General features: G+C 39.3%; 1 protein-coding gene across 1 annotated transcript; it reads left to right on the plus strand.

The window, feature by feature from the left end:
* The first annotated feature begins 463 nt into the window (after positions 1-463).
* On the plus strand, positions 464-24,540 carry LOC141114314 (keratin, type I cytoskeletal 19-like). Its single transcript, XM_073607926.1, has 8 exons — positions 464-1,096; positions 2,480-2,562; positions 14,840-14,996; positions 16,923-17,084; positions 18,713-18,838; positions 20,302-20,522; positions 20,780-20,811; positions 24,099-24,540. The coding sequence occupies exons 1-8, from the start codon at positions 653-655 to the stop codon at positions 24,182-24,184; spliced, it is 1,311 nt and encodes a 436-aa protein (XP_073464027.1). The 5' UTR covers positions 464-652; the 3' UTR covers positions 24,185-24,540.
* Positions 24,541-26,351: the final 1,811 nt, after the last annotated feature.

A 26,351-nucleotide genomic window follows, 5' to 3' on the forward strand; every position in this document is an offset into this window, starting at 1 on the left:
GGAGCTCAAGTTTTGCTACTGAATTTAGCAGGTTTTTGCCTGTTCTCAATTATTATCATTGTCCGTTTATTAGTGTAGTCTCTGGGCATTAGTCTGGCCAGTTTCTATATTCATTGTTTACTGTAAGGTTGTTTAAGTTAACGGTTATTTGCTCCCTGTAATGACTTATATTCTACGATAGGTATCATCTCAGGAGCTGTGAACCTTACAATTGTGCTTGGTCTGTGCTTTCTAATCCATTGATTTATTTTCTAATTATTTGCAGCAGGTATTTTCTTATAGCAATTTAGTAATTATATCCAATTCGGGTTACAGTTTCCTTATAATTGGCTAGTATGCTGCATGTATTGTATACTGTTCTCTAAGGTCAACAGTGCTAAACTAATGTTTAGTACAGTGTTTCACAGGGCGTGACAAGTATTTCTGTCTGATGTTCATACTCACACACAAAATAGCCATCAGTCTTAAAAATACCTTTGATGAAGCTGGAGATTTGCCTGGCATATACCTAGACGCCTGTAAAATTCCCATAAAAAGTCATTGTGACACCCACAAGAGTTCTTATAAAAGAAGCACAAATAGCATTGCTCATTTTTTCAACCAAGTCAACCAAGTCTTCCTTTGTTTATCCAAACCCAACAAGCTCTTCATTATGAATTACAATTTTAAAAAAGCTTGGTCTACTGCTGGATCTCTGAAGAGGACCTCTTCATTTGGTGGTCAACCAAAAAAGCTATTTAGGCATTTGTCCTTAGTGAGCAACAAGAGCTCTCCAAAGTCCATCAGCTTTTACGGTGAATCAAGACTTCGAAGAACATTTGAATCTGGAAGTATAGAGCGTAGTTTGGGTTTTAACATCAATAGTTTTGAAAGTTATGGCGATTGGAAGAATGATGGACTATTTAGTATGAATTCAAAGGAGACTATGATGTCTTTAAATGACCGACTGGCAACCTATTTAGAGAAGGTGACCTCACTGAAGGAAGAAAACCAACGACTGGAAAGGAAGATCAAAGAGTGGTATGAAAAAAATGCACCTCAACAATTGCCTGACTACAGCAAAAAATTGAAGAGCATTGAGGAGCTTCAGAGAGAGGTATGAATCACATAATTACTCACAGTGGTCACATACCTTTGTAGGAGTTACCGTTTTATTTCTCTATAATATACTTAACAGAGGCACATTCAAGAAGAAACCAATTAGATGCCCACAGAAACAGTACCATATTTATTTCTATACAAACTGTGTAGTGGAAATGTACTGCAAAACAATTTTAATAATCAATGAACTTCCATGTAAATTAGTGGGCACATGATTAATATTTAGTAAATTGCGCTAAAGTAAGCTACAGTATTTACTGAATGGGTTAGCTGCCAAAATGTATCAAATACGCTACAATCTAATTGTACAATGTCCAATAGATTTACCAGCAACCTGCAAAGTGTAATGCCCAGTACACACGATCGGACTTTCCGAAAAACAAAACTGTGGATTTTTGTTTGAAGGATGTTGGCTCCAACTTGTCTTGCATACACACGGTCACACAAATGTTAGCCAACAATTATGAACGTAGTGATGTACAAGACGTACGTGATATCTCCATTATGAACGCTAGTTATATCTCCAGCTCGTACTTGATTCCGAGCAATTTTGTCAGACGGACTTGTGTACACACGATCGGAAAGTCCGACAACAAACATTTGTTGGCGGAAAATTTGAGAACCTGCTAGCCAACATTTGTTGGCAGAAAGTCCGACAACAAATGTTCGATGGAGCATACACACGTTCGGACTTTCCGCCAACAAGCTCATATCCAACATTTATTGTCGGAAAATCCGATCGTGTGTACGGGGCATAAGTGTCTTTTTAATTGAATAAAAATGGAAACCGCTTGTTCTGGTAGGCTGTTGCACTATATGGGAAAACTGTGCAGACCATTTAATCAAAATATGTGTCCAGCTTTAGGGCCTGTGTCTGTGAGCTTTGGGCTTTTACCAATGGGCAAATCCAGCTTGCTTTCTGATGCATGCAATTTTTTCTGATAGGTATATTCAACATGTAGTTGAACTCCTTCTGACTTTATTGACTTTATTTCTATTGACTTTACAGGGAAAGAAGCAGTTCTGATGCAAACAAAATGCCCATCAACACAGGCTCTAAAGCTTGTGTAAGCTAGCTAACTAGACACTGACACAGATAATTAACATTCGGGAAATATGACTATCCACAGATGTTCAAGTAACATTTCTACCAGCAGTCAGGCTTTCTACACAGATGTGTCAAGTACAGTACAGTAGATTATTGACCAACTTGATTTTAAATACCTTCCCTTTGGGTGCCATTTTATAATTTTTGCGTTCTACTGAAAGTGAATATAAAATAAAGACAATACACTTATTGAAGAACATAGTGCACAAGACTGCATATGTACTTGCTTAGAGTTAGGCTTTAATCTTCAAATTGTGCAATCCTTTTCAGATATTTGATGCCAGAATGGATAACACTCAAGTTCTTCTGCACATAGACAATGCCCGTCTTGCAGGTGATGACCTACAAAGCAAGTAAGAAAATATTAAGTTACCAATTTCTTCACAAATAAATATGTATCTTGCCAATTGGGAGATTAGAAAAATGGCTTAAACGGTGTGCCCTACTGATAATAATAAGGGAGGTATCACTTGGACTGTATCTGCCTCAATATCCTTGGCCAGGATTGCACTTTTGCAGGTAAAGATGCAGACAGGATGCCATTGTGGGATTGTCATGATGATATGAGCATTAGCTATATGAAAATGGAAGCTTTGATCCCATCCAGCACTGCAGGTCCAGTGGCAGATGCACCGCTGTTTATTGTAAGCATTGGTTATGTTCATGTTTCTGATCAGCAGGCAGTTAATATTGCAACATATGTCATTTTTAAGCACTGCAGGTAATTGTTATGTTCAAATTAAGATGAAGATTATCTGAGACAAAACTATCTCTAAAAACGTAAATAAACGTCAGCGTTTTATATAATTTCAAAAGGTGTTTTTGGTGTTTTTAATTGAATCCATCATTAAAATAATACCAAGGGATCCTACCATGAAGTTACTTCATATTATCTTGTTATCTCGTGACAACGTTCAACTGTGCTCTTGTATTGCCAACTAGTCACATGAGCCCCTAATTGAGACCCTGACATATTGTACAGGCATGCTCCAGCTTTGTCACCATCAGGAACGTGATGCAGAGTGAAAATGGGCAGCTAATGCAGGGGCAAATATATATATATCTATATATAAATATATATAAATATATATCTATATATAGATAGATATATAGAATACTAATGGGGGGGGTTATGGGACTTTATATGAGGTAATGACGTGGTCATTAGCCTCCATCCCTATATTATGTACAAAGAGCAAAAAGAACGGGACTTTACATGAAGTACGTGAGGGATAAGGTTATATATTTAATTATTGTAATGAACATATCTATGATATATAATATATTATTTTTTGTCACATTATTGATTATTGGTAATTATGTTTCATATTCAATAAAACTCATATACAGGGGGTCCCCTAGTTACAAACATCCGACTTACAAACGACTCCTACTTACAAACAGAGGGAGACAACAGGAAGTGAGAGGAAATCTACCCCTAGGAAGGGAAATTCACTCCTGTAAGAGCTATTATGGGGAAAAGGTACCTCCACTGATGCTTTATCACCAAGGCTTGTTTCCACAACAACCCAAAATTTTCAAAATCCAATTGTCATTGGGACAGAAAGTGAGGAGAAATCTTCTGAACAGGGGCACACACAGCAAAACAAATGTTACAGGGGTGTTAACCCTTCCCTATGCTATCCAAAAAGCTTAAAAATAGTTTTTGTGGCTGGAGCTACACTTAAAAAATGTACCTGTTCCGACTTACAAACAGATTCAACTTAAAAACAAATCTACAATCCCTAACTTGCTAACTTGTTTGTAACCCGGGGACCCCCTGTGTATATAGATAGATAGATAGATAGATAGATAGATAGATAGATAGATAGATAGATAGATAGATAGATATCTAGATAGATAGATAGATATCTAGATAGATAGATAGATAGATAGATAGATAGATAGATAGATAGATAGATATCTATCTATCTATCTATCTATCTATCTAGATATCTATCTATCTATCTAGATATCTATCTATCTATCTATCTATCTATCTAGATATCTATCTATCTATCTATCTATCTATCTATCTATCTATCTAGATATCTATCTATCTATCTAGATATCTATCTATCTATCTATCTAGATATCTATCTATCTATCTAGATATCTATCTATCTATCTAGATATCTATCTATCTATCTATCTAGATATCTATCTATCTATCTATCTAGATATCTATCTATCTATCTATCTATCTAGATATCTATCTATCTATCTATCTATCTAGATATCTATCTATCTATCTATCTATCTATCTATCTATCTAGATATCTATCTATCTATCTATCTAGATATGTATATATACAGTATCTCACAAAAGTGAGTATACCCCTCACATTTTTGTAAATATTTTATTCTATCTTTTCATGTGACAACACTGAAGAAATGACACTTTGCTACAATGTAAAGTAGTGTAAATTTGCTGTCCCCACAAAATAACTCAACACACAGCCATTAATGTCTAAACTGCTGGCAACAAAAGTGAGTACACCCCTAAGTGAAAATGTCCAAATTGGGCCCAATTAGCCATTTTCCCTCCCCGGTGTCATGTGACTCGTTAGTGTTATAAAGTTTCAGGTGAATGGGGAGCAGGTGTGTTAAATTTGGTGTTATCGCTCTCACTCTCTCATATTAGTCACTGTAAGTTAAACATGGCACCTCATGGCAAATAACTCTCTGAGGATCTGAAAAAAAGAATTGTTGGTCTACAAAAGGTTTGGCCTAGGCTATAGGAAAATTGCCAAGACCCTGAAACTGAGCTGCAGCACAGTGGCCAAGGCCATACAGCGGTATAACAGGACAGGTTCCACTCAGAACAGGCCTTGCCATGGTCGACCAAACAAGTTGAGTGCATGTGCTCAGCACCATATCCAGAGGTTATCTTTGGGAAATAGATGTATGAGTGCTGCCAGCATTGCTGCAGAGGTTAAAGGGGTGGGGCGTCAGCCTGTCAGTGCTCAGACCATAAGCCGCACACTGCATCAAATTGATCTGCATGGCTGTTGTCCAAGAAGGAATCCTCTTCTAAAGATGATGCACAAGAAAGCCTACAAACAGTTTGCTCTGATGAGACCAAGATAAACGTATTTGGTTCAGATGGTGTCAAGCATGTGTGGCGGTAACCAGGTGAGGAGTACAAAGACAAGTGTGTCTTGCCTACAGTCAAGCATGGTGGTGGGAGCGTCATGGTCGGGGCTGCATGAGTACTGCCGGCACTGGGGGGCTACAGTTCATTGAGGGAACCATGAATGCCAACATGTAGTGTGACATACTGAAGCTGAGCATGATCCCCTCCCTTCAGAGACTGGGGCAGTATTCCAACATTATAACAACCCCAAACACACCTTCAAGTCAACCACTGCCTTGCTAAAGAAGCTGAGGGGTAAAGGTGATGGACTGGCCAAGCATGTCTCCAAACCTAAACCCTATTGAGCATCTGTGGGGTATCGTCAAATGAAAGGTGGAGGAGTGCAAGATCTCTAACTTTTACCAGCTTTGTGATGTCGTCAGGGAGGAGTGGAAGAGGACTCCAGTGGCAACCTGTGAAGCTCTGGTGAACTCCATGCTCAAGACGGTTAAGGCAGTGCTGGAAAATAATAGTAGCCACGCAAAATATTGACACTTTGGGCCCAATTTGGACATTTTCACTTAGGGGTGTACTCGCTTTTGTTGCCAGCGGTTTAGACATTAATGGCTGTGTTGAGTTATTTTGAGGAGACAGCAAATTTACACTGTTATACAAGCTGTATACTCACTACTTTACAGCAGCCAGCAGCAGTAGCAATGTGTAATTTCTTCACAGTTCCTGCACAGTTGGAATTTACAGAACAGTCCATAAAAAAATGAGCAAACACATAATCAATGATGGAACCCAAGGTCTTTGGACTTGAGACAATTGGTACAATAGATAATATGCTGATGTAACACATAATTGGAACATGGCATCTGTTGGCTCAACGCGTTTCGTGGCTTAGCATCACTCGTCAGGAACAAGCATGTAATGTGTCTCTGCAATGACATAGATACATTTCTAATTGATCCAGTATATACACAGATTATCAGGCAGAAAAAGGGGGGGGTTTAGAACCCCATCTGTATTTACAGGGTGTCCATGTACTGATGGTATGGTACTGTGGGTCATGCGTCCCCCATGTAAGGGAAACGTCTCTCCGGGAGCTGAGATGGCGTGCTCCATGATGGACAGTCCACGCAGGCCCCACCCAAGATGGACAAGCATCATTCACTGCCTGATGCTTGTCCATCCTGGGTGGAGCCTGTGTGGACTGTCCGTCGCGGAGCACCCCATCTTAGCTCCCGTGGGAGATGTTTCCCTTACATGGGGGAGGCATGACCTACTGTACCATACCATCAGTACATGGATACCCTGTAAGTACCAGATGGGGTTCTGCCCCCCCCCTTTTTTTTCTGCCTAATTATCTGGGAATTTACTGGATCAATTAAAAATGTATCTATGTCATTGCAGAGACACATTACACGCTTGCTCTTGACGAGTGATGCTAAGTCACAAAACGCATTGAGCCAACAGATGTCATGTTCCAATTATGTGTTACATTAGCATATTATCTATTGTACCAATTAACCCTAGTCCAAAGACCTTGGGTTCCATCATTCATTATGTGTTTGCTCATTTTTTATGGACTGTTCTGAATTGTGTATCCATCCATGTATAATAAAGTTTTTATTTTAGTGTATTCTCTCATCCCTCTTTAATGTTAGGTATTAGAGGAATTTCCAACTGTGCAGGTACCTATCTATGTATATATATATATATATAGTTTTATTGTATATGAAACACAAATACCAATAATCACTAATGTGTAAAAAAATAATATAGTATATATCATAGATATGTTCATTACAATCATTAAATATATAACCTTATCCCTCATGTACTTTATGTAAAGTCCCATTCTTTTTGCTCTTTGTACATATATAGGCAGGAAGTGAATGAAAAGGGTTGGAGGAGATCATCAGAACGGCAAAATAATAGGGCATGGAAAAATTGTATTTTAGATAAAAATAAGACAATTGTTTTTGAAATGCAGTGCTTTAGCAAACAAATTGCAACAGAAATAGTAAATCTTCCATGGAAAAGACTATCAATATGATCGGGGCACTGGAGCTGGACACTCTAAAAGTGTTCAGCTACAATGTCCTGATTATATGATGGAACATGGACTCTTCACCCATATGACCAGGCTATTTTAAGTATACTGTTTTATAGGATAAAAGACGCCTGGGAGCTCAGGCCAGGTATCCAAGTAAATATGGATGGTTTTGCTCCAGAACTGGAAAAGTCTGGATATATATACTGTATATACACAAGTCAGCTATAATAGTATGATCATCCATCATAACATTATGATCACCCACCTAGTATTGAGTAGCTCCTCCCTTTGCCACCAGAACAAGCCTGACTCATCGAGGCATGGACTCCATTAGACCTCTGCAGGTATGTTGTGGTATCTTGCACCGAGCCATCAGTAGAAGATCCTTTAAGTCCTGTAAGTTGCAAGGAGGGACCCTCATGGATCAGACTTGTTTTTCCAGCACATCCCACAGATGTTTAGCTGGATTGAGATCTTTGGAGGTCAATCCAACACTTCAAACAACTTCCATTGCTCCATGATCTGGTTCTGATGCTCACATGCCAATTGTAGACATATTTGGCTGTGGACACGGGTCAACATGGGCACCCTGATTGGTCTAGAACAAACTATGATGTACTGTGTGTTCTGACACCTTTCTACCCAAACCAACATTATTTATTTTCAGCAATTTGAGCTACAGTAGCTCCTCTATTGGATCAGACTACATGGGCCAGTCTTCGCTCTCCATGTGCATCAACCGCTGCTCTTTTTACCAATCCCTCAGTCCATACTGTCCTGCTCCCCTGGTTAGCTTGGCTCTCTTAGCCTTTAGTCACAGTGCCCTGCTGCACTGCCCAATCCTGGCCTCTAGATAGGGGTTCTTCTGGCACCCTAAAAGTAGCCCACCTGACTCCTGGAACGAGACCTCCTGGCTCCTGGCTGGGCAGCTCTGACCCCTGGGTGAGATCTTCAGTCTCTTGACTCCTGACTGGTGCTCCTCTGACCCTTGGGTGAGACCTTGTGTCTCCAATGTAGGGGTCTGTCTCCACACTGGGAGCTCTAAGCTATTTTTAGGCTTGAGTATATAATGACCCTGCACACTTGTGTACTCACACAGGCTACTGGCACCTGGTAAAATCCAGACACAGGATTAAAGGTTCCTTCCCACCCAGGACACTTTGAATTCTTCAAGCCCCATGCCCCAATTTAGGACTACAGAATCCAGAGATAACCAAAAACATAGCTGTCTCTGCACAGAAATGACAGTATAGGACCTCATATTAATGCAATCCTGTGTTGTTTTCTTCTAGATTTTCATAGTGGCAGGGCCTCTCACTGTCACAATATATATGTATCATTTTATGATTCATTCATTTGCCAATCACTTCATTGTCAGCTCAGTGTTATTTTGGAAGAACAACGGATTGGTAGACTTCACTTTCAATGTCTATTGGGACCAGAAAGTATTCATTGACTCAAACCTTGTTGGACTATGCTGTTATCATCTATTGTCAATGGCTACTATGGCTTTGGGAAGAAATGCTTTGCCAGTTATTTCCTTAATGATGAAAAACAAGCTTGGTATGCAAATAATTTCCAGATAAAATATTGTATTCAATACGGCAGTGTCATCCTAAGCAAATGCATCGCCAGTTTTGTAATCTTTTACAGCCTCTATGGAACAATAAAAGTTTGGTCAGAAAGCTTATCCGTTTCTGTTTATGTTATTCTTCATACCTCTTATAGAAACACCCAGCCATTACTGGGTGATATAAACTATAATTAAGGAAGCCGGAATCCTGCAGACTGGAAGTCTGGAACTAACTTACAATGTGTTCAGTATCTGCAATAAATACATCTGAAAGCATCAGGATGAAAATTAAAAAAAATCCTTGTTTTTCCTTGTTACTTCTGCTTCTGTGCCATGATTATTAGAATAGTAGAGTATCGGGGGCCGCTACGGGCATGGGCGTGGTGGATGGAGCTCCTGTAGACAAGTATATGAAATACTACAGCTTGAATACCTCCTTTTTTTTGGTGTCACTTTCAGGGTTTGGCTACTAGACCGAGGATCGGGTTAAAGATTTTTGTTTTTTCCCGCTGCATACCTCTGGGTGATCTTAAAGCTTTTTGCTTGGTCTGTTTGCCCCTCCTGTGGTCTATCAATATACAGCTCCTTCCTCTGTGGCTCATGTGGCTATAAAACGTCTTCCTCCTCTCCTCTGTTTGAGGAATAGTTTTTGGATCAGTGTTTGCTTAACAATTTCTGAAACTGATGTGGTAGCACACATCTCCTGACGAAGCCGTTTGAATGGTGAAACATGTCAGGATTGTTGCACCATGACAAGCAATTGTAACCAATTTACAATGTGGATATCAAACATGAAATTATCCAGTATTTTTAAAGTCTCTTTATGTGCTTTATTGTAAAATACTGAATAAATTGATTGATTTTCACTATATGTTGTGAGCTAAGTCACTGGCACCTTAAAAATCCCAGCTCTTCCATAGAGCATTTTCTTGTGTCCTGTTCCATATTGATTTGGATGCGGTACCTATCTATCATGTCTAAAATGATTATTAGAATCACTTTAATGATTTTTTTTTCCCTTTAGGCATATTCATTCATTTGATGATTTGTCTCTCTGTTTTAAAGTGTATATTTTGTGTATGTGTGTAGGCAGGCCCAAGAATAAATGTACCCAATCAGGGAGAGACCACACACAATCCTTGAGGATATATAATTATTTGGTATATAATTGGAATACAGGTTAGTGGTAAACAATAATCACAGTTCTTGTAGACACTGATAAACATCAATGCAATAGTTTGTGTTTACAATGTGTCACCAGGCTTGGCTTGGGCTTGTATTATTGGAGGATGGCTTCCACTGGAGGGGTGGTGGTTAGCAGTGCACAAGGACTGTACTGCTAGAGGGAGAGCGTTATGATACCAGGATGTTTCCTCACTGAAGGCATTGGGGTTTATTTACTAAAGGCAAATCCACTTTGCACTACAAGTGCACTGAAGTTCAGTCGCTGTAGATCCGAGGGGAACTTTTAAGGAAAATAAAAAACAGCATTTTTGCTTGTACATGATTGGATGATAAAATCAGCAGAGCTTCCCCTGATTTCAGATCTTCCCCTCAGATCTACAGGGACTGCACTTCCAAGTGCACTTGTAGTGCAGAGTGGATTTGCCTTTAGTAAATCAACCCCCTTGTCTTTGTACTGACCTTACTCGTCAAGAACATTTCCCTGCGCTAATTGCTTTCTCCAGCAAGTGGGCACCTTGACCTACCACCTGTTGGCACTGTGGAGAGGCTGAAGGTACAACGTTGCATATCTTGTGGTCTTGACAAAAACTACAGAGGGTTTTGGTCTCAGTGCGAGGCACTATCAAGAACTCACTGATTGCAACTTGGGCTCTCACCCAGCCAGATATCTTCTCCATCACTCAGATCTCTCAAAACGTAAATACAAAACATTTTGGTCTACCTTCTAAATGCAGCAAAGTCCTGTATTCCAGCTCTGTGGAGCCAGAACCCTCCTCTAAAATCTCCCTGTGGCTCACCAAAGTAGCTCATATTTACGCCATGGAGAGTATTACCGCAATTTCGCAAAGTAAAGAGAAGAAATGTAACAAAGTGGTTCTACTGGTCTCTTTATACTTGTTCTAGGGAATATGGCTCCGGGCTAGTAAAGGAGGAGTAGGGGCTCCAAACCCTACCTTTTCCTCCCCTCTCTTTTTTTTTCTCTCTCTTTCTCACTTTTCCTTTTCTTTGTATTTGCTATGCTATTCTCTGTTAAGAAAAGTGAAGTATGGTCAGGATGGTAGAGACACAATTGCCTGCTATAAGTGGTGTTTCATGACATGGAATATGACTTTTGTGTGCTCACTCACAGTGCGACTTAAATTGCGAGTTATATCTTTTGGTATGCAACGGCTAATGTTTCTCCCATGTCTGTCTGTACAAAAAATGTTTAAGTAAAGAATTAAAAAAGACAAAAAAAATCTGCATGGATTAAGAGACCAAGCACCAAGACAAGACAAGCACCAGAGTGAATATTCTCTACATCATCTAAAGATGGCACCCCTATGTGAGCTCCCTCATGAATAGCAAACAACAATATTCAACTAAAGTAAGTGTAGACCACAAAAGATTGTAGGGAATGAAATTATGAAAACTTCCCCAAAAATTCACACATCAACCCATATGCAACATCAAAGATTTAAACTTCTGCACATCCTCTTTGGAGATTCGTATAAATAATACCACTGCTATACACATTATGATGCAAAATAAGTAGAGCAATTGCAGAATGATCTTTTTCCATGAGAACTTCGATGGCTGTGAAAACACAGCCCAGAGAAGCAATGTAATACATTGGGAATTACATGGGACAATAGAAGTTCTCCAGGGTTCCTACTGGAAAAAGTGTAAACAAATAGTGTTACATGAATCCTAGGAGGAAGGGAGCCAGGGTGTCATTCAAGAGAAGTAACTGCTAAGCTCTATTTATTTTGTATAAAAGATAAGCTTGTGAAAAAAAAAGTTGGTGTTTTAAAGCTGCAAACATCTATGTTTTGTTGTTTCTGTTTGATTGATCACACTCAAAGCTGAGTCCCTATTTATTGCAGTTGAGTATTTCTTTAACAGAAGGAAATGTAAAAGGATTGTACTGAAGGTAACGCAAAGGTAGGCATAACTTTTTTCATAACTTACATAGGTTGTGTGAATTGCACATTTTGGTAGAGTAAATCTTCTTCTGTAGTAACTATTCTTCTTTTTCATTGAAGGTAAATAATGGATTCCAAGCAGAAGCAACATGCCATCATTGAGTTCTTGATTAAAAGAGGGGTACGGGCTGTCCGACATCCACAGAAGGCTACAAAGTTTACAGAGGTGACACCATTGACAATAGTTACCAATAACAAGACATTGTTCTTGTCAATGTGTCATCTTCATAAACATTCTGTAGTCTATTGTGGGTGTCAGAATGCCAATGACAGCTTGTGGCTTCTTCTTGGGATCCATTATTTACCTGCAATGAAAAAGAAGAAGCTTTACTGTAGAAGAAGAATTACTACCTACAAGCAGAATTCAAACAAGCAATGTAAGTTAATAAACAAGATATGTCCAATTTTGCATTACTTTCAAAACAGCCTTTGTACTTCTTATTTCCCTACCCCTAGGTTAAGCCAAAAAAAAAAAACAACATGATGGAGGTTACTTACAGTCAATCAGATGTGTCCCTTCGGCTGCTGTCTGTAGGATTAGCTTTCTCGTTCAATTGCTCCACCCTTCCCCCATAGCCATATTTTTTTAGTGTGACAGAGGTTAATGGAGCTAAGGGAGCTGTCATAGGCATTTATTAACAGTGACAACTATGTCCGCTCTTTCCACCACCCTCCTCTATTCTAATGCCGCGTACACATGGTCAGATTTTTGGCCCGCAAAAGACCGATGAGATTTTTTCATCGGAAAATGTGACCGTGTGTATGCTCCATCGGACTTTTGCTGGCCGAATTCCAGCCAGCAAAAAATTGAGAGCATGTTCTTAATTTTTCGGTTGGAAAAAGTTCCTATCCGAAAATGCGATCGTCTGTGGCACGTCTGTGGCAATTCCGATATGCAAAATCCCTACACATGCTCGGAAACAATTCGACGCATGCTCGGAAGCATTGGATTGATTGATTTTCTCGGCTTGTTGTAGTGTTGTACGTCACCGCGTTCTTGACGGACGTAATTTCAGCGAACTTTTGCGTGACCGTGTGTATGCAAGCAAACTTGAGCGGAATCCCGTTGCAAAAGCCGCCATATCTTTTTCCGACGAGAAAAACGATTGTGTGTACGCAGCATTAGCAGCTGTACTGTAGCTTCTCTGAATGAAGTGTGCTATATGAATGAAGGAGGTGGACCATCCACCTATCCTCTATTCATAGATCACATTTCATTCATGGAAACTATTGTACAGCTTCTATAAATAGAGGAGGTTGGTAGAAAGAGCAGGCGCATTTGGTACACTTGGAGGAAACACATACACAATATTGGTATAATGTTCAGCGCTAAACCATCTGATGAAAAAAAGTAAAGTTTAAAATTTAAATGAAAAGGCATGCATCTGCATGCTGATACATGAAGGTGCAACCATATGAATGGTGAGTGGACTGAAAGTTCTGGGGGATGAACCCCTAAAAATTAGTCTCTAAAAAAGTCTCTAAATAGAGGCTGTAAAGGTAGCAAGGCTGCTTCAGGCACGGGCTGGGGAACCCGATCACTGTGAACAAAAGGAAAGCAAAGGAGGGAGAGAGAAGCACCAGTCCTTTAAACAGATTAAGAATTTACTCAGTATATAAGTATAAAACAACACTAAAAACTTGCGTGAAAAATGTTGGAGCACTTGCAGAGTGCTAGAGCAGATGGGAGCTTCCATGTGTAGTGTCACAGGAGCACAGGAGGACTACCAGAAAGTCTCTATTGAGGGACCAAAAGTGCCGTGTGTTAGCTGCAGCTGGAGCCTCGATAAGTTCATGGAGACGTCAGCTGTGTGTCTCTGGGTGGGAGTGGTCCAGGGCTGTCAAACTGGGGAGCCGCCCACACGCTGTCTGGCCAATCAGAACGCGTTTTGAAGGCACAGCCTTGTATTCTTCATCAGCTGATGATTTCTGAATAATGTTAGTTCATTAATTGATCTTACAGTATTAGCCTGATAATATATTATCTGCATTAACATACCGTATATACTCAAGTATAAGCCGAGTTTTTCAGCACATTTTTTGTGCTGAAAGTGCCCCCCTCGGCTTATACTCGAGTCAAGCACTTTTGAACTGGTGCAAAGAATGACATTTTCCGAACCGACTTTGGGACCCCGTATCTCGGGGCCACTTGGTGCTAGGAACTGGCACTACAACATATCCAAAGCTGGGGTTCCCAGAACCAAGTGGCCCCGAAATATGGGGCCCCAAAGTTGGTTCAGAAAATGTCATTCTCTGCTGCAGAAAAGTGCTTGACATTTTCCGAACTGATTTTGGGTCCCGAAATTACATTGCTGCAGATGGACAGGGGGGTTCCTAGCACTAAGTGGCCCCAAGATACGGGGCCCCAAAGTCGGTCAACTGTGTCAATCTGCAGCAATGTAATTTCGGGACCCTTTGGGTCCAGAGACCCCAAATTTTGGCTGCAGCTAGGGGGCATCTAGGAACCCTTAACTATCGAGTTTGAAGTTCGGGGGACCTATGGCTGCAAATGGGCACAGTAAGGCATGCAAATGGGCAAAGTGAGGCTGCAAATGGGCATTGTTAACCCTCTTTTCCACTTACAGTAGCTGCGCATTTCTCACCCTAAGCTTATACTCGAGTCAATAAGTTTTCCCAGTTTTTTGTGGTAAAATTAGGTGCCTCAGCTTATATTCGGGTCGGCTTATACTTGAGTATATAAGGTACCTTCTATATTGTTTGAACATGGTTCAAGTTCTTTTATCTAATTATGTTCACTTCATTTATTGAGGTATAACATGGAGCTCAGTTTGCGTCAAGCAATAGAAACCGATGTAGTAGACCTACGGAGACATCTGGATGGACTGACGCTTGAACGCTGTGATCTGGAATTTCAGCTCGAGCATCTTGCAGAAGACCTGCTGCTTTTGAAGAAAAACCACAATGAGGTATAAATCCAGTTGTTGGACAATCTACAAATATCACACAATTCCCTAACAAAGAACATATTAGTTTACCAATCTTTTGATGTAGTGGTCTCATTAGCTTTCCTTTTTCAAACTTTTTTCTATTTATTTTCATCTGGAAATCCTGCAAATGACACACTTTCTGTCCATTCATGGGTATACTCCATTCTCCGCTGCAGCATTATTTGTACAATCCAACTTTAAATATAAATGGTATTCCACAATCCTACTGGCACTGACCTTGTTATGAGTTTGCTCAGGGCTAAGTTTCTGACACTACAGGAGGTTTACACATAGTAGGTGAGGTTGAAAAAAGACACAAGTCCATCAAGTCCAACCCATGTGTGTGATTATATGTCAGTATTACATTGTATATCCCTGTATGTTGCAGTCGTTCAGGTTCTTATCTAATAGTTTCTTGAAACTATCGATGCCCCCCGCTGAGACCAACACCAAAGACTCTTTGTGGCATCTCATGCAGTTTTTTGGTATGTTTAGAAATGTCAGTTTTGGTTAATTAGGACAAGATATATCGTTAATGCAAACCCGCAATTTTTCTGACTTGAGAAAGGATAGCTTTAACCACTTCAGCTCTGGAAGGTTTTACCCTCTTCCTGACCAGGCCATTTGTTGTGATACGGCACTGTGTTTCTTTAACTGACAATTGCTCGGTCATATGACACTGTACCCAAATAAAATATTTGTCCTTTTTTTCCCACAAATAGAGCTTTCTTTTGGTGGTATATGATTACCTCTGCGGTTTTTTTTGCGCTATAAACAAAAAAAGACCGACAATTTTGAAAAAAAAAAAAAAACAATATATTTTACTTTCTGCTATAAAACATTCCCAATAAAAAAAATTTAAAAAATCTAATTTCTTCATCAATTTAGGCCAAAATGTATTCTGCTACAGGTTTTTGGTAAAAAAAAATCCCAATAAGCGTATATTGATTGGTTTGTGCAAAAGCTATATCGTCTACAAACTCTGACTTTTTATTTTTTTAATTGTTTTTACTAGTAATGGCAGTGTTCAGTGATTTTTAGCTGGACTGCGACATTGTGGCGGACAAATCTGTCACCAAGTGACACTTTTTTGGGGACCAGTGACACCAATACAATGATCAGTCTTAAAAAAAATGTACTGTCACTGTAAAAATGACACTGGCAGGGAAGTGGTTAACATCAGGGGCAATCAAAGTGTAAAGTGTGCTCCTAGGGGGTGCTTGTTAACTGTGGGGGAAATGCTGTGACTGCAGGAAGAGAGACTCCGGTGGCACTGCACGCCCCAGAGCCGAAGACAGGAATCACGTACAGGTATTTTGCGCTTAAGGATCGCCCAGCTGCAGTATATGTATGTAGGGCGGTCCTTAAGTGGTTAATTTCAGTTACCAATCCTATGCCACAAGGATCACAAACAATCATTTGCTATTAAATTATTTCAAAATTATGCACTCAAGTATTATGGCATTGTGATAACTTCTTGCAGGAGATGTCACATATGTGACCCAGACCTAAGCCAGTGTAATTTGTTAGCCAATGCTATTTTATTTATGTACATGCTAGATTTGAATGTTTGACTGTGTTACATAGTCACTGGCTATGGTTCTCAACTGGTTCAGCCTGTACAAGCATGTACTGTACATTTGCATTGTGTTTGTTGTCCAATTATGTGTTTAGGTAGGTTCCTGCAGAAAATAACATATATTTACCAATTGAATTTATATACACCAATCCATTTATGATTTTTTTTTTACACTATTGTGTAAACTACCATTTTTTGAGACAGTCCCTTCCATGTTAGATTCCTCACACCAAAGCCCTTTCCCTTAATCTTTCTTTTTTTAATAATGGAGTCCTTGCTTGATTTGAACTATAGTAATTCACATCTACAGTGGTTTTGTTTTTTAGGAAGTGAAGAACCTTGAAGAACAGCTAGGTGCCAGGGTCCATGTGGAGCTGGACATGGCTCCTGCTGTGGACCTCCAGAAAAATTTGTCGGATATCCGAAATGAATATGAAAGTTTGATGGACAGGAACCTAAATGATGTAGAGAAATGGTTTTTCACACAGGTAAATTGATACTAATTTTATTAAAGGTCCTTTAAAACTTTGCTCAAATTGTGTTGAATCCAGAAGATTCAGGATAGTGTGTTTTTTGGTTGACATTTGGACCATGGCTGGACATAGCAGATGGGACCACCAGGAGAAGGCACAGAACATGAAAACTGCAATCCAAACACTGCAGATCCAACAATTTCTAGCCGAACCCCTAAATTGTGACGTTTGAACAAAGATATTAGGCTTGGTATGTACTTTTAGACTTGGAATTTGAAGGACACTTGGCAGAGATTGGAACTACCTGCCAAGCACCTGCAAAACATCAAATATAACCACAGTGTAACCAAGCATTGAAGATAAAGAGTCCAACAAAACCCATTAACTAGAAGAGCATGCAGGGGGAAACAATGATATGATTTATATTTTATTTCATGACTTCTCGCCATCATACTAAACTTTCCGGTGCTAAATCTATGCAATCTATTGTCTTGTTCTTATGTGTCTAACAGAAGCAGGGTTGTCAACTATTATTAGGGATATGCCTAGTATTCCTCTGCCCTTTAGCCTCTTATAAACTAAACAAGCATGTAAAGAAATAACAGGGTTGATTTACTAAAAGCAAACAGGCTGTTCACTTTGCAAGGACATTTTCCCCAGAGCTTAGTGAATGTGGTGAAATTTCACTTTGTAAAGAATACCAAAATCACAAGCAAGAAAAAAACAAAACAAAAAAAAACAGCATTTTTGCTTGCACAGGATTGGATGATAGAAGTCAGCAAAGCTTCACCAAATGCACTCAAGCTTGGGGGGGAAATTCCCTTGCAAAGTGCAACTTCCTATGCAAGGTGTCTTTTTGACTTTGGTAAATCAACTTCATTGCCACTTTGTATGTTTAGGGCTGTCACTGAACAAATATTCAGGCCAAAAGAAAATGGTTTAAAAATTAAATCTGAGACTGAACTGTATTGGTAATAAAGTGCAGGTATAATTTTACAGCCTTTTTAGAGCATAGGGGCACCTGAAAACAACACAGGTACTTTAACTTCAGCTCTGGAAGGTTTTATGCTCTTCCTCACCAGGCCATTTGTTGTGATACGGCACTGCATTGCTTTAACTGACAATTGCACGGACGTGTGACACTGTACCCAAGTAAAATCTTTGTTCCTACAAATAGAGCTTTCTTTTGGTGGTATTTGATTACCTCTGCTTTTGAAAAAAAAAAAAAAAACAATATTTTTTACTTTCTGCTATAAAACATTCCCAATAAAAAATGTAAAAAAATCTAATTTCTTCATCAATTTAGGCCAAAATGTATTCTGCTACAGGTTTTTGGTAAAAAAAAATACCAATAAGCCTATATTGATTGGTTTGCGCAAAAGCTATAGCGTCTACAAACTATGGGATAGATTTATGGACTTTTTTTTTTTTTTTTATTGTTTTTACTAGTAATGGCAGCGTTCACTGATTTTTAGCGGGACTGCGGTTATGTTGAATGATATCATACTGTAGTGTTCAATACTTAAGTGACATTATCCCATCACAAGTGAGGATATGTTTTTGAATGTAAAATTTTTATTATAATTTATACCTGACATGTGATGCCTATTTCTGTGATGTCTCTGTCTCCAATATCTGCATAGAGTGAAGAATTAAATAGTCGGATTGTGTCAGGAGCTGAGCAGCTTGAAACGGTGAAATCTGAGGCCATTGACTTGCGACACACAACACAGCATCTGGAGATTGACTTACAGGCTCAGCTAAGTACTGTAGGTTGGCAGTACAAACATAAACACACATACATAAAGGAAGGGCTTAATTCACTATGTGGTGTGGTGTGTTTATAAAACATTTGCAGAGCTATTAGTTCTGTGAAACTGCTTGAGTATTCATTCTCTGTGAATGCCAGAATCATACTAGGTTATTTTCTCTCCAGTTCAAATGTTTTTCATCCATAAGAGTGGCTTGGATCAGGAAAATACTGCATTATGACCACTGGATAGAGCTGACAATAATAGTTCATAAGTATTTAGCCTGGTAACGCTGGGCAAAGCGTTGAAGACTAAGATTAAGTTCTCACCAGAACAGGAATAGAGGACAATTCTTCCAATGGCACCACTTTTGTGACAATGGTACAACTAAAACAGAAAAATACATGTTTAATATACAGTATGTGCCCATATCAAGACTGTCTTTCAATGTATGGGTCACCCATATTTACTGCAGTAGAGTGAGATGGTCCAGTGGGAGGAGTTATGGGAGATTCCTCCTCCTTCTGGGGCCCAACAGAGCTCTGCAGATAAGAGGTGACTCCTCCTCCTCTGGGGCCCAGCCCCAGCCCCAGCAGAACCGATAATTATAATAAGTGACTCCTTCCCTGACAAGATGACAGAGATAAAAACAAAAATAGGGTGGCTTCCTGGACTTAAGGCTATTTAGTGAGCACCAATGCCTTGGGAGCTTTAATATGCAAATTGCATCTTCATTTTCTGAAGACATGCTTGCCTTGTTCCCTCACATCGCTGGCATTTTACTTTAGTTCGAAACTGTGTCTATCATGGTGTCATATTAATAGTAAGGTAGTGAAGGCAACAACCAACAGTGTCTGAAGTTACTGTTTCCAGGGTTTCATAACTCTTCAAGGTCAACATATGTGCAGGCACATTTAGCTGTTTGTTTTACAAGTATGCCTATTAAGAGGTGTTAAGTTGAGCACAGGTTTACCTTAATGAATTTCAGTATGCCATAGCTACCAACAACTCAGATTTCAAATTGCAATAGCCTATCCAGTCTAAGTTGAAAGTATTCATCTTGCCATGACTTAAATTGATAGCACCTTATATACCCAGTACTACCTTAAGAGTATGCTGTCTGGCAATCAAGAGTCTACAGGAAAATACATGACTTCATATCGCTCACCACTAGATAGGCTATTAGGATATGCCCAGGTCCTCCTTGCTAGTACAGAGTCTGACAGTCACATGCATAGTCCCATGCACATCAGCAATACAGGTTTAGTCTACTGGATGTCATTTTAGAATTTATTGCTGAGTAACTTGAAACAGGAAAGGTGTTCAAAGGTTTAGTGTACTCCAAAACGATCAATAGAAGGACAAATTTCTAGCACAAATCCTTATAGTGTATTTGGGTCATTGGTCAAACAATGACTACATCTAAGGTAGATATTGTAGAAATCTATTTGATTATGAAATACATTTGTTGTAAATTTCAGCTATCAGCTCTGGAGGGCACACTGGGCGAGACAGAAGAAAGTTATAGTTCCAAGCTTGCTGAGATTCAAGAACTGATTAATAATATACAAGCTGACTTGGCTCAGATGAGATATGATCTAGAACTCCAAAACCATGAATACAAGATTCTGACAAATGTAAAGACTGGCCTGGAGATGGAAATTGCAACATACAAACAGCTTATGGAAGGAGAAGATTTACAGTAAGTAGGAACAAATAGCCTTTATAAGTCACTACTAATGGGCTACCTCTATGAAAACAAATGTGGCCACACAATTTACTGTGGCCAACAACTTTTTGCATTTTTTCAAAAACTAAAGCTCACGTAAATAAAGGGGGATAGAAAGGTAATTACTTCACATTTTCAACTATACTTAGAGAAGATAGAGTTGTGTATTTAAGTTATTTGTATGTTTTATCCATGACCCACTAACCTGTTTTTTTTTTGTCATTAAATAGCAATTCGAAGCTCCAGTCGACAGGTAGTAGAGGTAAGTGAAGTTAAAGTAGATGTAATCCCTCACATAGACCCACATACACCCAGTGAAGTGAACAGCCTCAGATGTTACACAGAGATGAAACAAATCTCCCTACATAAGTTTTACATGCATATCTGCTGTCTTCAGCTTTATATATTCTTTAGAATGTGCACATCGTGTTACAGATTTTCTCTTCCTGGAAGTAAAGTCTGGGCACACAGCCAATAAAGCTGATTGGAGGAAAGGCACACACCCCCTCTCCACATAGGCAGAGACAGGCAGAGACTTGCAGAGCTGTTTTGTAAATAGTTCATCTCTCTGCTAATCTATTTTAAGGAGCAACCTCCCATGGCACATGGCATTTCAGCCTGGTTTTATCACAGTTGACAGAGAATTTCTCAGAAGTTATCATGATGATAACAGAAGAACGGAGCAGGAGAACGCCACGAGACTTAGTACTTTGAAGAGAGATAAGAAAACACTTCAGATATATGTGCCCAGCTCAAATTCCATGAATTGGGTTTACATCCACTTTAATATTAAGTCTTATAATGAACGCTAGCTATAGATGAAATAACAGAAATACACTGAAATTGGCTTAAATTGGCTGCCAACTGCACTCAATAGTTTTGCTGGTAAAGTTTAATATGGTTGACCATTTGGGCCCTAAACTGCAGAGGGAAGTGTTGTTGAAAGGGGTTATAATACTGTCAGGCCAAACTGTGTGTGATTACATTTTATTAGGCCTGGTGTAAGACTTAGCAAGATGTTCTAGTCTAGTCAACATACAGTACAATTTATTATACTGTTATAAATACATTTATTATAGATGCAATGTTTTTGGCACAGGGGTGCAAGTAGTTATGGTGCTAAAGATATCGAAACTTTTGAGACAATTGAAATATAGGTAAAAGGAATTGATCACACCCCCAAAAAATTATACACTTTAATGAAATACTAAGAAACATACTGTTATGATGAATCCACCCCAAAAGCTAAGCCTTAATGAACCCTCTAAACATAACTCTTGTGATCACAGCTGTAGTCTATTTATCTCTCTGGTACAATAATTTTTATTGTAATGAGCATGGCAACATGACAACCTTTCACCCACGCAGGGGTATAGAATATCAATCATAATGAAAAGGCATGGGCTGGGAGAACGTGAACAGATAACTTTTGTAGGCAATGAATGTCCACTGAGCAACCTAGGGAAACAAACTGAAGGTCCACATATGTCTCCCAAGCCCAAGGGCCATCAAGGAAAGTCTATATTGCAGGTGCACTAGTTTGCATCAAAGAAAAAAATGTGTTTAGTTCCACAGAATGTCCCCAGTTGGGGTAGGTAGTTAATGGAAAACAAAATGGGTTTTAAACCTGGCGTATTTAGCCACATGACAGCAAAAAAAGGAGGGGGGCCCTAGACCCAGGGCCTCCGTAAAAAGCAGGAGACAGAGGGTCGTCACAAGCCCGGTGTCAGCAACAGAGAGAGAGAAAGAGATAGACTAAGGAGAAGAATGGGAAAAAAGAAAAAAAAGGGGGGGTAAAAAAAAGGTTAAGTCCTGCAGGGTGGGCTAGTTGCAAGGCAGCTATTAGGAAAGACCCAGGCTGTTTGGATGCAAGGTGGGGAGAGCATAGTCCCACCAGGGCAATGATATTTTAAGACATTTAGATTTGGAATCATGCATGATGTTAGACATTTTTTCATTAATTATAAGGTCGGGCCGAATGCTCTTCACCATGGCAATTGAAGCAGAGGCTTTCTTCCAAGCTCTGGCTATCGCCTGTTTTGCAGCTATGAACAGATAGGACGCCAGCTTTTGTTGGTATGAGAATAGCCCCTGGATCAGGCAGTGCAGTAAGGCAATTTTGGCATATTTGTGGATGGGAAAATGGAACAAGGAATAGAGGACCCTGAGCACCCTGGACCAGAACCCTGTGAGGTGGGGACAGGGCCACCAAACATGTGCAACATCCCCTCATTGCCCTATTCATCTTTCAATGTGATAATTCACTGCAAACTATTTTATTGTGGCCTAACCATTCCTCCTTGGAGCCTTATAAGTTCTGTAAAAACCCTATTTAAATAGTAATATACTCTGTTAATAGCCTCCATATCTATGTATGTATGTCTATAAATGTATAAGGTTTGATTGCTTCACTGAGGCTCGGTTCACATATGAGCCACATGCGACTCACAGCAGGGGTCCGGTGCGTGCTGGTTCACTGTTTCAGGTCCGATTTCAGCCTGGATTTTGGGCTGAATTTGGACCTGAAAGGAACCAAAAGACGCACAGATTTTTTGTGCAAATGGGCCCGGGCCCACTGCGGAGATATGTGAACCGGCTCCATAGAGAACCGGTCAAAATCTGCTATTGCGAATTGGATGCAAGGATTCCGCATCCAATTCACAATGGTGTGAACCCAGCCTAAAGGCCAACCTGTAGTCTATAGCTTCTATGGCATAAACCTTTTATAAAGATAATCAAGTTAGCTGTATTACTTCTCTGGGAAAAATTGCTATTAGCATCCTTTAAATTAGCAGCTCTTGAGGAGAGAAAACCTATATCATTAGCTTACATTTAATCACTAAAAGCCAATCAAGAACCTACAGTTCATATCAGAAAAGAGCAATTCTCTGAGGGTGCTACTTAAGCTGTCCATTCCCTCTTATTAGATTGAATTCTGTTGAGGAAGAACAGTGGAAGAGTTTTGTCGATCAGCTGCTGCAGCCACAACGGGGAGGATTCCTCCATCCACCTCGTGTGGATGGTGGAATATGTTTTTTTTTTTTTATCAGCACACTAGCTGATCCTTTGCCTGCATTAGAAAATGCACATGTTCTGTTAGTAACTAGTACTCCTTTACCTGCTTAGATATGCATTGGTTTTAGTGAACTTTACTGTTCTATAAACCCATGGCTGATTGGGGTTAAAAGGCCAGAGAAACTCACAATCAGTTTTCGCCCTTCAGGCAAGTGAGCAAAACTGGTATTTTATGATTTGGGTCTGGACACTATATAGTAGTATATAGCAAATTAGGTATATTTTCTTTCACTTGATTATTTAATATAGTAAATGCATTGTTTTCATTTATTCTTTATGTATCAAAGGTTTGTGTTCTGAAAAGTGTTTGTGGTGTTCTCAACAGCTGATAAAATTCTATCTTCTATTATTCCATTCAAATGATAAAATTGAAGGAAGAATCTGATTGTAGACACTCTTGGATATACATATTAGGACCATGGCTAGTGTAATTGTCATTGGTAAGTTAGACTAATAAAATCCGTCTCTTGACAGGTTTGAAGATTGTCTCCATTACAGAAGACTTTCAAGATGGGAAGGTTATATCCACATTTGAAAAAGTACATCATCTTCGACTTTGATATAAGCTAAACTAATGGTGTAGAAATGTATATATGTCTAAAATATTCTCTCTGTATGGAATGGAATTCTCATATTTAATTTATTAAATAAAAATGTACTGTGTCTGTTCTGAACTAAATTGTTCTATGCATAGTAGAGATAATAGGCTTGTAAGTAAAAAAATAAATAAAAAATCTGTGCTGTACATAGCAACCTGTTGGAAGATTTTCTTCTAAATTAAAATTTCAACCTGTACTAGACACAATGGCACATAGCTGAATCAAACAGATCAAATGAACACTACAGACTATATCAGATTGATGGAATTAAACAAACACCATGCACACTGACATGCATATAGACACCTATGTAACTGAGCCTGATAATAAATTGCACCTTATTAATTTATATTATGTTGTATTTCTATTTCTTTTCTCTGTGTATTATGTAGCTATGTTTATGTGACTTCCTAAATAAAAAATATTATTGGAAATTGTACAGAGTCCTGCCTATACATACAATACTATCTGTCTATATACAATAAGTAATGCCTATTAGACTGGTTGTTCTAACACGACTACCCTTCTAAGGTCCATGAAGCCTAGTGTCAAAATAATGTTTTTATTGTGGTGAGAGCTATCCAACTAGTACCAAATTCTAAAGTAGAATAGGCTAGGGTCATGTAAATAATTTTAAGACCCACCAGACAAAAGACTAATTGTTGTCATGGAGTGCCATCCCTGGTTTAAAGTAAGGAAAGGGAAAAAAGACAATAGAGGTAGGGAGTTAAGCGGTCAACTCCAGACATTCATATCGAAACACAAAAATAGTGAAATAGTATAATTTATTCACAGAAAAATACACAAGGACACATACACATATGGACATGTTTCGCAGTCAGTTAGACATATCCGCTTCTTCAAGGCTGAATTGCTTCTTGCTTAAATCAAAGATCTCATAGGTCATCTGGGGTGTCTGGATTGAGAGGAGACCAAGAAGAAATACACCAGCGGTATACATCGCGTGTCAAGGAGCATGTCATCAGAGACACCAAACGCATAAAAACAATCGATCTGAAAGTAAGAGCCATATCATGAACGATATTCATACACAAAAGGCACTTGGGTGTCAAAGGGAGAGTGTCCACAGATTCAATGATAATATCAAATTGGATATAATCTGGTATAAGTAAACACACTGCTGAAGTCAAGTGCATCCAGTGAAAAAGGTTCCAACAAAAAGACAAATGTGGACGACAGTCCGTGCAGTGCATTTCCTGCCTGGCGTCATACAGCTCTGGGTCTCCCAAGGTACCTGCTCCCCAGCATATCATATGAATAGCTTTCACGATATGGCTCTTACTCTCAGATCGACTTTTTCTTTGCTTTTGGTGTCTCTCTGGTGAGCGATGACCGTGACATGCTCCTTGACAAGCGGTTTATACCGCTGGTGTATTTCTTCTTGGTCTCCCCTTAATTCAGACACCCCAGATGACCTATGAGATCTTTGATTTAAGCAAGAAGCAATTCAGCCTTAAAGAAGCAGATATGTCTAACTGACTGCGAAACATGTCGGCCTTGATTGCTTGTTTACATTTACTTGCTATACTATCATGATCCCTTAGGGATCTATAATGTTTCTTTGTACATATATGTATATGTCCCTGTGTATTTTTCTATGAATAAATTATACTATTTTACTATTTTTGTGTTTCAATATGAATGTTGGAGTTGACGGCTTAACGCCATACCTCTATTGTCTTTTTTCCCCATCCCTTAGTACAAAATTCTCTTTACCATTCACCTAGAGAAATGGAAACATTTGCTGCAACAACAGAACCCCAAAGATCCCAAAGGAAAACAGGGACCCAATAGGTTCTTTAACTCATATAGGATTTCTTCAGGCTGGGTTCACACTGATGCCAGATGCGGCTCTCAGCAGGAGTCCGGTGCGTCCCTGTTCTCCGTTTCAGGGACAAATCAGGCCCAAATTTTTGCCTGAATTCAGTCCTGAAACTGAGCCAAAGATGCACAGGACTCTTGCGCAGCTGCTACAGAGATGAGTGAACCAGCTCCATAGCGAGCAGGGTATTTACATCAAATCAGGAGAATGGTGTAGGAATTACAACAGTTTGTATATGTGCCTCCCACTTTTTAAGGGACCAAAATTAATGGGACAATTGGCTGC

The sequence above is a fragment of the Aquarana catesbeiana genome, linkage group LG12 (genome assembly GCF_042186555.1).
Source record: "Aquarana catesbeiana isolate 2022-GZ linkage group LG12, ASM4218655v1, whole genome shotgun sequence".
Classification (NCBI taxonomy): Eukaryota; Metazoa; Chordata; class Amphibia; order Anura; family Ranidae; genus Aquarana; species Aquarana catesbeiana.

Excerpts from the sequence above, each read along its gene's own strand:
- LOC141114314 (XM_073607926.1), top strand. The coding sequence starts at position 653 with ATGAATTACAATTTTAAAAAAGCTTGGTCTACTGCTGGATCTCTGAAG. Across the intron at positions 18,839-20,301 it reads TACAGGCTCAGCTAAGTACT|CTATCAGCTCTGGAGGGCAC; the intron begins GTAGGTTGGCAG and ends TGTAAATTTCAG. Across the intron at positions 20,812-24,098 it reads CCAGTCGACAGGTAGTAGAG|GTTTGAAGATTGTCTCCATT; the intron begins GTAAGTGAAGTT and ends GTCTCTTGACAG.